The sequence below is a fragment of the Stenella coeruleoalba genome (assembly GCF_951394435.1).
Source record: "Stenella coeruleoalba genome assembly, chromosome: 1".
Classification (NCBI taxonomy): domain Eukaryota; kingdom Metazoa; phylum Chordata; class Mammalia; order Artiodactyla; family Delphinidae; genus Stenella; species Stenella coeruleoalba.
Window position 1 is genome coordinate 111557011 of NC_137169.1, and position 11752 is coordinate 111568762.

Below are 11752 nucleotides of genomic sequence, written 5' to 3' on the forward strand. Positions count from 1 at the left end.
GGGCTGAGGGGGCATGGGTATGCTGATGGACTGGGCCTCACGTGGGCGCTGCTACCTGTGCCTCCTCTTCAAGGCCCCTTTTCCTCATCCAGGTCACTAGCGAGGAGAGGAAGGGGGGTGGCCCAGTCACCAACATTCTGTTTTCACAGGTGCATTCCTGCCTCCTGCCCCTGCCCCATCTGTTCAGATTTGGCTTCTGTTATCTACCAGCCACTGCTGCTCTCACAGGCCCCCCCCCCACACAAGGCAAACCAGCTCATGGCTGTAGATAGCTTCTGATTTTAGGCTGAGAGATGAGTGGGCAGCGATTTGCCCAAGGTCATGTGAGTAGTAAGGGCAGAACCAGCAGTGACCTTGGGAATAATAGCTGCTCAAGGCTCAAGCTATCCTCTCTGGCGACCCAGCTTTTAACTTCACTGAGCCCTCTGGAACCTCTAAAAATAAAACTTTGCTTCCCCTTCAACCCCTCAACTCATTACTACTTCCAGTGCCCCATTCGCCCTGGAATGTGACCACCGGAGAGTATTCTTTGCAGTCCTCCCGAATGGAGGTTGCTTGCCTTTCTCAAACTCGGCAGGCCTGTGGCATACTGCAAAGCCCCTAGCTGCCATGGCAGCTACACCCCTGGGCTGCGGCTCTCCCCAGGCCTCGCAGACACCCTGCCACACCCATCCAGGGTGCTGGTACCAGACTTGGGCTGTTGGCGAGGCCCAGCTGCCTCCTCACTAGTGGGCGGACTCTTCCAACACTCTGGCCTTTCAGTCCTCAACCTCCTTGGCCATAATGACCTTCACCTCTGCTCCCACTCGGACCTCACCCTCAACCTTGGCCACTCTCTTCATTTATCCCCGAATTCTTCCCAGGCGTGGCCCATCCTCAGTGTCCCTCCTGGCCTCTGCTCTAACACCCCCGTCGAGACATAGACCTAGGACTGCCCCCTGGGGTCTCAGTACCTTCTCTTCCCCAAAGTCAGTCATCTCAGACACTCTTGACTAAAGACACCCCAATTCTCTCCCCATCTTATCCTCCTGACCTGCCCAGAAAAAACCTTCAACCCTGGAATCCTGTTCATGGCTACCACATTTGCTCGAAAAAAACCGCATAACCAAGCGCGCTGGAGTCGGTCATTACACGTTATGGTTTTCAACTTCATCTGAGCCTGTAATGCTACCTGGAAATCTCTTAACCTCCCCCGCTGGCTCCTTTGCACAGTCCCCAAGGCAGATATTTCAGCCTCCACCACCCACTCCTTGAAACTTTTATTCCACTCTCAGACCCCTTCTTTGCTGTCTTAGCAGCTGTGCTTGCCTCCTACCCCCGCCCCCCACCCTCCCTGAGAAGAGCAAGTCCACCAGACTGGAGCAGGCTCGGCTCTGCTCAGAGGAACATACCCTCTCCCCTCCTGCCGCAGGCGAGCCCGCTCCTATTTGAGGCCACCCTGTTCACCTGGCCTTAGATCCCATCTCTCTGGCATCCCTCTCTCTTCAGCGCTCTCTTTTTCACCTCTGAAATGCTCAAATCTCCCTATACTTGGATAAAGAAAAATCCTTTAGGTTCCCTTCAAGCTATTCTTTTGCGGTACGCGGGCCTCTCACGTTGCGGAGCACAGGCTCCGGACGCACAGGCTCCGGACGCACAGGCTCAACGGCCATGGCTCACGGGCCCAGCCGCTCCGCGGCATGTGGGATCTTCCCGGACCGGGGCACGAACCCGCGTCCCCTGCATCGGCAGGCGGACTCTCAACCACTGCACCACCAGGGAAGCCCCAAGCTACTCTTTTGTTCTATGAAGCTAACTCCCTCCTCTTTACCATCAAGCTTCCTTTTTTTTAACTACAGCAGTTATATTAAAAAGAAAAAGAATTCTCAGACTTCTTGCAACAGTGACACACAGCCGCATACCCCATTTCTGTTTCTGAGTCTTCTCTACCAGTCACCCCCCCTCAACCCATTAAGACTGGTGTTGGCCTTCCCCACACCATGAGAAATGTTCCCACAAGCCACACCAAGGATCTCTCAGCTGCCAAATTCAATGGCCAATCTTCAGGCTTCATCCTGCTTGATCATCTCACAGCGTCTGATATGCTTGGCACTGTTCCTGAGCCTCTCCCCTCCTTGGCTTGTGATTGAGCCCCTCAGAGTTCTGTCCCTGTCCCCTCCTCTCCTGCCCTGCCCTCTGCCAGGGTGATCTAGCTCATCCTCTCTCTTACAGTCTCTAAGTCAACACCCCCGCCCCCCCACCAAAAGACACCTCTGGCCCAGAGCCCTGCCCTTTTCTAACTGTCCCCTGGGCATCTCCCGCTGGATTCCCTACAGATACCTCAAAGGTCTCGAACTGGGCCATTCCTCTTTCTGCAGAACCTGTTTCTCCTCTTGCCTTAACACCGCCCAGTCCCAAGCATAAACTCCCTGTCATTCTCAGCACCTCAATCCTGAGGCCATCACCAACTTTTCCTGAGATAAGACAGCCTCCTCTCTGGTCTCCCTGTTCCTGCGCAGCCTCCATTCTGCCTCCTTAGCTTACTGTCCTAAAAGACAAATATGATTATATCACTCTCTGACTGAGGATCTTCAGATGGCAAAGTGAGGCCCTCTCCCACCTCTTCCTGCCTCATCTCCCAGCATGCTCTGCAGTCTCCACCCGGCCACACATACACGTCTCCCTTAGCTCCGCCCGCGCCGAGCACCCGCGCACCTCCTAAGTGTCTCACGTTCTCCAAACTCACACACAAAAGCCTCGCCCTGGAATGCTCTCCTCCACTCCTCAGCCTAACAAACCCCCGGGGTGCCCTCAAACCCACCTCTTTTTTCACTTCTTCTATGAAGCCTTCATTAATATCCCCCCATTCCAAATTGGTTGTTCTGTCCTCTGTGCTGCCCAGAGCCTGCTTCACTCCTTGATCGGGGCGCTCTCCACATTTGTCACTGATCTATTTGATGTCACTCTCCCCCACCATTTGGTGGGCTCCTCCAGGGCAAGCCTCCCTTCCCTCCCCTCCCTTTAACTCCATCTCCAGCTCTAGCAGAGCACCAGGCACCCAAGAAGCCCTTGGTAAATGTGACAGAACATCTTAGGCCTCCCAGGCCCCAACTCCTTCAGCTTTCTGCTCACCTGAATTCGGAGCTGGAATCCGATAAGAGGGGCCTGCCCAGCGTTTCTTGGAGCCATTGCTGCAGTAACGCCTCCTGCTCAGGACCCTTTCTGCGAGCTGCCGCCAGCCATAGGCGGGGGCCGTCCTCATCACTGGAGTCCCTGGAGAAGCCTCCCGTCTCAGTAGCCCACAGAGGTCCTGGGGGAGGGGTGGCTGCTCCCACTGCCCCCACAGACTCCGGCCACCCCATGTCACTGGAGACTCACAGCTCCAGGTCCAGCTCCCCCTGGTAGGAGAGGGGAGATGCACACACGGAGCAGGTGTTGTCCAGGAGGCGGAAGCAGGTGAGACAGAAGAGACCTGGAGGAGGCCCGGAGGAAAGGAGGTAAACTTGTACCCCCACAACCACTGTGCTCCCCAGCTTTCAGCCCTTGCCTCCCCGACCCCACCCTTGGGAGGACCATCCTCATCGAGCGGTGCACACTAGGGAGTTGCTGCAACGCCACTTGCCTATAAATTCTATTTGCACCGGAGGATTAAGGCTCACAGAGAAAATGAGCTACCTGAGGGTTCTGTGTAAATGAGGACATGCATAGTAATGAAGGGAGGGGTACAAAAGGTGAGGTACAGGAGAAGTCCATAAAAGAAGGACAACAGCTGATTGTCATATGCAAATGTGGTGAGTCCCAGAAGGGAGAGGCATACTCCCCAGAAGTCTCACCTCGGCAGCCTGGGGTACTGCAGGACACCGAATTCTCTGTGTCCCCCTCATCCTGGGGCTGCCCGCAGCCCAGGCAGTAGGTCTGGTGCTGCCTAGAGTGGCTGATAAACGGAGCCAGGCAGGAGCACCTGAGGAGAGGGGTCCCAGACACTAAGCAGGCCAGCCCAATATATCCAGACAAAAATGTAATTCAAAAAGATACATACACCCCTGGGACTTCCCTGGTGGCGCAGTGGTTAAGAATCTGCCTGCCAATGCAGGGGACATGGGTTCGAGCCCTGGTCTGGGAAGATCCCACATGCCATGGAGCAACAAAGCTGGTGTGTCACAACTACTGAGACTGTGCTCTAGAGCCCGCGAGCCACAACTACTGAGCCTGCGAGCCACAACTACTGAAGCCTGCGCGCCTAGAGCCCCTGCTCCACAACAAGAGAAGCCACAGCAATGAGAAGCTCGCACACTGCAGCGAAGAGTAACCCCCACTCGCCGCAACTAGAGAAAGCCCGTGTGCAGCAATGAAGACCCAATGTAGCCAGAAATTAATTAATTAATTAAAAAGATACATACACCTCTGTGTTCATAGCAGCACTATTCACAATAGCCAAGACATGGAAACAACCTAAATTTCCAAGGACAGATGAATGGATGAAGAAGATGTGGTACATATATATAATGGAATACTACTCAGCCATAAAAAAGAATGAAATAATGCCATTTGCAGCAATATGGATGGACTTAGCTATTATCATACTAAGTGAAGTAAGTCAGAAAGAGAAATACTATGTGATATGGCTTATACATGATATCTAAAATATGACACAAATGAACTTTTATGAAACAGAAACAGACTCACAGACATGTGGTTGCCGAAGGGGAGGGGGGTGAGGGAGGGCTGGAGTGGGAGTTTGGGGTTAGCAGACGCAAACTATTATATATAGAATGGATAAACAACCAGGTCCTACTGTATAGCACAGGGAACTATATTCAATATCCTGTGATAAACCATAAAGGAAAAGAATATACATTAAAAAAGAGTTTATGTGTGTGTGTGGCTGAATCACTTTGCTATACAGCAGAAATTAACACAACATTGTAAATCAACTATATTTCAATTTTAAAATTAATTAATTTTTTAGAAAAAGCAGGCCAGCCCAGCCAGCATAACTAACACTTGTCTTCTCTAGCACCACCCTCCAAACCAAGGGTAGCGCTTCCTGTAGGCAAACCTCCATCCCTCTGACTATAGCAACAACATCTCTGCTTCCTGTCCTCCTCCTTTCACTCCCCACCCCTAAGAATTCTCATCCCCAATCCATTCATGCATGAATGCCATGGAATGAGCACCGTCTTCAAACAAACCTCTGGACACCTAGGAAGGACAGTGATCCATTCTGACCTCCAGCTCTTTTTCTACCCCCTCTCACCCCATTTCATATAAGGAAGGACAGTGGGCTCACCGCCTGGCCAGCACCTGGAGGACACTCATGTGGCCCTGGTCAGCTGCCCGTCTCCTCACCGATCGGTGCAGGGCAGGCAAAAGCTTGGTTCGGCGGCTCAGAAGTACATTGTAGAGGTAGGAGATCCTTTCCTGCCGGAGGGGAGGTCAAGGAAGGGGTCCCCTTGATCTTGTTTCTTCTACCTGGAATGCCCTCTGCTCCCGCCTCACTCCCTACCTTTGCCTTCTGTCCAACTCCTATGACTCCCTCCAGGCTTGGCTCAATGCCCCTTCCTGGGGGAAGACTTTGAGACGTCCCTAGGTGGATTCACCCATTCCCTCCTCTGGATTTCCATAGCACTTTATTCATTCCTTAATAAAAACACTTTTTTCATTGTAACATCTGGTTAAAAGACTGTCCGGCCTGCCTCAAGACTGTGTCTGGTTCACCTTGGCATCCTTGAGGCCAGCACGGTAACTGGCATACGGTAGATGCTCAGTGAGTCATAAATGAGTAAACAAATGGTGAGTTTCCATTCACACCTCAACATGTTAACATGGCTCCTGTCCCCCCAGGGTTTTCACAAAACTTTGGAAGCAAGCTTTGTCTCAGAAAGCCCTGCCCCAAGAGGCACCATCTCTGCCATCTGCAGTCCAGATCATTTGCTTTGGGGTTCAACCAGAGGAGAGAGAGCTGGGCTGCTGAAGGCCTCTTAACTCCCCCAAACCAAGACAGACAGCCATGAGCTTAGCAGCCTGGGGAGGGGGGCAGGAACTGGCCGCGGACCCCTCACCTGCTCCCGGGATGGGTAGTAGGAGGCACAGATGACCCGCCGCAGGCGACTGACATAGCTGCCGAACAGAGTGACGAAGAAGCACAGGCCATACATGACACCTGGGGGCACAGCAGACACAGTAAGCCACTGCCGGAGGGCACGAGGTGCCAGCCGTGCTCGCCCTCAGCAGTCTGTGCCTCCTTCCCGGAATGGTGTCTATTCCCCCAGTGCCCTCAGGGGTGTGGGTACCGATGGCTATGTAACCAGTGGTGTTGGGCTCTGAGGGACGCAGGCGGCAGCGCTGGGACAAGACGGTGATGTTGCCTTGCTGCAGGACATCAAATGCCGACACCAGGTCGCGGTAAATCTTCCCGGTAGAGCCAGTGCCTTCCACAGTTATGGATATTAGCACAGGGCCTGGCACCAAGACACTGTGTGAGGGATGCTCTTGGAAACTGCCCACTCCACCATGCCGGAAAGGCCATACTTTCTGGAGGGTGGAGAGTGGACAGTGCAGGGCATAGAGATGGCCCCCAGGCCCTCAGCCAGGGGCCTTGGACATCCTAGGCACCCTCATGGTGCCCTGGGGCTTAACATCAGCCCTTGGCACCTGGGACTGGCTCCATGGTCCAGAGCTGGCTGGCACTGGTGCCTGGTCTGCCTTCCCAGGCTACCAGATTTGAAATGACCTGAATGGTGAGTGAGTCCATCCCCTGACTCTGTGACCACCCAGAAGCATTTATTTTAAAGCATTTGCCTGGGGGAGGAAAGGATTGGGAGTTTGGGATTAGCAGATGCAAACTATTATATATAGAATGGATAAACAAGGTCCTACTGTATAGCACTGGGAACTATATTCAATATCCTGGGATAAACCATAATGGAAAAGAATAGGAAAAATAATATATATATTATGTATAACTGAATCACTTTTCTGTACAGCAGAAATTAACACAACATTGTAAGTCAACTATACTTCAATAAAATTAAAAATTAAAATTAAAAAAAAAAGAAGCATTTGCTCAGCATTGACTGTGTAGCGGGTACTGAACTAAGTGTTTTATGGATTATTTTGGGGTTTTTTTTTTTTTTTTTTTTTTGGCTGCATTGGGTCTTCGTTGCTGCGTGTGGGCTTTCTCTAGTTGCAGCGAGCGGGGGCTACTCTTCGTTGCGGTGCGCGGGTTTCTCATTGCAGTGGCTTCTCTTTGTTGTGGAGCACGGGCTCTAGGCACGCGGACTTCAGTAGTTGTGGCATGTGGGCTCAGTAGTTGTGGCTTGTGGGCTCTAGAGCGCAGGCTCAGTAGTTGTGGCGCACGGGCTTAGTTGCTCTGCGGCATATGGATCTTCCCAGACCAGGGCTCGAACTCATGTCCCCTGCGCTGGCAGGCGGACTCTCAACCACTGTGCCACCAGGGAAGTCCCATGTTCTGGGTATTTTTTTTTTAATTTTTTCTGTTGGGCCTCTGGTATACAGGATTAGATTAATTCTATTCTGTGGTTTGTGGCACACACTCAGTCAAAGGTCCACCAGCCACTTAGCACATGTGGTCTCATTTACTCCTTAGAGCCACCCAGAGAGGTTGCTACCATGATTGTGTCATGGTTCAGATGAGGAAACTGAAGGTCTGGGAGGTTCAGCAAGGTTGCTCAAGGTCACCACCTGGTAAAGGACACTACTGAGATTTGAACCCAGGCCAGTCTGACTTTAGAGCTTGTGTTTTTAGCTATTCTGTTATGGTATAATCTTGAACTGGGCACAGGGCTTACCAGGCAGAGGATAGAGCTGGAGGAGTGGCAATGTCAGGGGCTGGTAAGTATGAGTGACATGGGGACATTCAGGCAATCCCCCAGGACTGAGGAAGCTAAGGAGGTTCAGGCACTCACTGCGGGCCACGATCTCCCCCTGCAGCTGGTACCGGGCCAGGTCCAGGACCCAGAAGGTGGCATAGTCCAAGAAGACCAGGAGGAAAATGAGGAGGAGGTGCCGGATTAGGTGGAAGGTTGCTAGGATGTAGAAAATCTGCTCCCGCTGGGACAAGAAGAGGGAGCCTGGGTAGGGGAGAGCTGGTCAGGACGACGCTCCCCTGTTTCCCACCCACCAGAACCCAGCTCCTACAGAGATCTCCCTCCTGGAGGCGGCTCCTGCCCCTGATCAAGCTGGAGCCCGTCTGCTCATCTGGAAGATGTAGAAGCTGTGAGGACCCCTGGGCAAAGGTGGGAAGCACTCTTTGTGGGCAGGGGCTCCGTGGCTAGAGGTGCGAGCCTAGCATCTCCACCTGGGTCTGGTGGCCTATTCCAGTCTCTAGGAATCCTCTCTCCTGAGGCATCCTTGATACCCTTACCAGGCCCCCCACTTCACAGACAGCACTGCCCACCCCGCCCAGCTGCATCACCTCCATATCAGCACAGGCACACTTCCTGCTCGCCACCCTGACCCCCACCAAAAGCCTCCCCAACTTCACTTCCCTTGCTCCATATCCACTCCCTACCCATCCTTCCCTCCGTCCTGACATCCAGGGTGCTCCCAGAAGCATCATCTTCCCCTTCTCTCTCTGTCTGCGTGCTCTGAGGGACCCTACTTTCCCCTTTCAGACTGAGGGCTCCCCAAAGACAGGGTTGTGTCTCCCCCCAGCCGGAAATTTCCGTCAGCTCTGGCCTGTCTCCCCTACCTCTTGTCCCGCCCTGAGCCTGGCCCGTGCATGGCACTCTTGGGCAGGGCAGTAGGGTTGGGGGAATCCCTGGCCTCCCTTAAGGGTCCCTGTCTCCGGGTCCTCAGGGCCCTCACCCGGCTGGATGTAGTGTCTGGCCTCACGGGCACTGAGTGGCAGCACCGTGGGCAATCCCGCCTTGGAGCGGACAGCATCCATGTGCAGGAATCGGCTGGTGATGTAGAAGTTGTCAAAATTGTCCCAGTTCAGGTAGCGGTACCGGTAACACAGGGCTCTGGCGGGGCACACGTGAGGCCCCTAAGCACCCCCCGATCAGACCCCCCAGGGCAGGGCACCCGCCCCCGCCCCCAACCCTGCCCCCAAACTCCAGCCTCCCAGGATGCCATGGGCATGGGCTGGCCCCCCAGCAGCCCTAGCTCTCCGCCCTCACACCCGTCTTCCATCCCCTCACTGGAGGTAGAGAAACACAAGCAGCAGAGGCGTGGTGTAGCCCATCAGAGCCACGGCCTCTCGGACGCGGTACAGCTTCATGCTGACAGCTTCGTGGAGGTCCAGAGCCACCTGGGACAGGCTCCGAGAGGCATTGAGATCCACAGAGAAGTGGTGGGTGGCTGTCATGTTGAACTCGAACTCGTGACGCACCTGGTTAATCAACCTCCTCACGGCTGAGGTGCGCGGGTCCAGGGGAGAGGCAAGCAAGGAGAGTTAGGACGGGGTCGGGCTGCGCTCGGGGGGGGCCCGGTCAGCCCAGGGGTCCCACGGCTCACAGGCCGGCCGGGAACCCTCAGTGTTGGGACCTACAGTGGACTGAGGAGGGGACAAAGTCTCCACAGTCTATGCCACTGCCGCTGTGTGCCTAGCACCAGCCTTACATCTCCACAACGAACATCTCAATGACCTGCTGCGGGGGCAGGGGACCCTGCTTCTCTCCCCAGCTCCCGCTCTCAAGTCAGGCTTTGAGGAAGCACCTCCTCTTCTCTGGGCCCCAATTTCCTAATCTGTGCAGCATGGACACTGGCCTGGGTAACCTCTTGAGGTCCTTTCCTGCATTTTCATTCACGGTCTGGGAGCACTCCTGGGCTGGCACATCCTGGGAGGAGGGAGGGAGACCTCTCAGGAGCACCGCATGCAGCAGGGCCACGAGGGGATCACTCACGGGTGACGATGCTCTCGCGCAGGAAGGTTTGGATGTACCCGGGGATGATGCAGAAAACCTGGGCCACTGAGAGCCGAGACCGAGTGTCAGCAGGGGCAGAGACACACAGCCTGCCTCTCCCACCTCCAGGGACCTTGCTCTCACAGGGCCCCCTGACTTTTCACTCTTCCTTCTAGCCTCCACACTGGCTCAAAACATTTTGGCTTCTCCTTATTACCCCACCCTCTACATTGGTTCCTCCCTATCTGCCCCCACCCGATCCCACAAAGGGCGCATCATCCTTATTGGTCCCGTATTTATTGCCCCCCATTGGGCCCCTGGGCCCACCCTCCCACCTGACCCCTACATTTGCCGGGCCCCCAATCCTGCCGGCAAGCCCCTGGCTCTCTCACCACTGGCAAGTCCACAGAGCATCAGCTTGAAGGGCATGAGCACAAAACACAGGTGGTAGGCTTGTGGTATGACCTGCATGCAGCTGTCCTTGGCGTCATCGAAGACCCGAGCACACTTCAAGTAAGGGTTGCCCAGCTCCGAGTTGCACACATCGCCGATGTGCAGGAGCCAGTACCACACGTTCCGCAGGGCCCTGGCTGGGGATGGCTGCGGGGCTGGTACCCAGGAGTCCTGCAGCACCTTCTCGGGGGGTGGGTGGGGAACACCAGGACAGCACCCAGAGCTGGAGAGGCTCATGGTCAGGGGCCTGGCTGTGCTATATCCAGTGGGAACTAGTCAGCACCCAGGTGGGGCCCAAAAAGTCCTGGACGGGGTGTGAGGGTGAGGAGACTGGGTGAATTTTGACCCCCCACAAACAGACACGTTAATGTACTGACCTATGTGCTTCACGCCATCCATGACTGACCGGAAGAACTTTCGGACCTGGTCAGCCACCTCCTTGGCCTTCTGGGCAATGGCTTTAATCTTGTTCAGGGCACCTGAGAGGTGGGGGCAGGGGTACTGTCGGAACTCCTCTGGGGGCTTGTTCTCACCATTGCCCTGGAGTAGGGAGTGGAGGGGGCCTGCCACTCGGGAAATGGGCAGCCTGGATGCTGGGAAATAGTTCATCTGGCGGTGGAGCAGGCCAGAGAGCGAGGGTCAGGGGGTCTAACAGGGTGCTTTGAGGTTAGGGCCCAGGACCAATGGAGAGGAATGAAGCCAGAGGACTGTAGAATGTGCAGGACGAGGGGGAACTTGGGGGTCCGTGGAGATGGGCGGCCTTACTGACGAGGGGCTGCCTGGCCCTCTCCAGCACTTCGGCGGTCTGGTTCAGGGCCAGTTCTGCCCCACAGGCCACAGCCTCGCTGGCCCGGGTGAAGTTGCGCAGGGTGTTGGCACAAGGCCCTTGCAATACCAACCCAAAGGTAGCCACCAATAGCAGTGTCCGGCCCTGCTCTGGGGAGAGAGCTCCCTCAGAACCAGGTCCCCAGCCTGACACATGGCGGCATATACCATTCAAGTGCCTTATAGAAGCCTTGAGAGTACTTCCCTCAACCGCCCTCTCCCTCAAGATCCCTCCTGCCCCAGCCCCTGCCCCAGGGCCCACCCCTTCCACTGGGTGCCAAGCTTACTGGAGAAGGCCTGAGGCAGCAACAGGAGGATGGTGACTCGGACCTGGCGGGAGAATCCCATGCCCAGACTAAGGAAGGCGGCCAAAGTGAGGGTGCCCACCAGGCAGCCCCAGGGGCTGTGCCCTTCCACCAGCAGCTCCAGGAGCCCATAGGCTGTGGCCAAGGACAAGCCCAGGATAAAGCCCCCCGTGCTGCGGACCACGGCCCGCGCCACGCTCGGCTCCTCTGCCCCCAAGGGGTGCACAGCATCCTTCGTGACTTCGGGCATGGCTGCGGAGACTAAACGTTTCCCTGTCTCCAGGAGACGCCCACCAGGTTCTGTGGCTCTTAAAGGCCCTA

The 11752-nt window shown here is 55.2% G+C and overlaps 1 protein-coding gene across 1 annotated transcript; it reads right to left on the reverse strand.

Moving 5' to 3' along the window:
* Positions 1 to 68: 68 nt before the first annotated feature.
* DCST2 (DC-STAMP domain containing 2) lies at positions 69 to 11681 on the reverse strand (the record flags this gene model as incomplete). The annotated part of the gene is made up of 15 exons (XM_079940768.1): positions 69 to 96; positions 3112 to 3252; positions 3358 to 3451; positions 3813 to 3940; positions 5270 to 5400; positions 6042 to 6142; positions 6273 to 6440; positions 7908 to 8072; positions 8809 to 8966; positions 9144 to 9357; positions 9849 to 9914; positions 10241 to 10434; positions 10675 to 10780; positions 11067 to 11237; positions 11414 to 11681. 15 exons carry the CDS (start codon positions 11679 to 11681, stop codon positions 69 to 71), a joined length of 2133 nt encoding a protein of 710 aa, XP_079796894.1.
* Positions 11682 to 11752: the final 71 nt, after the last annotated feature.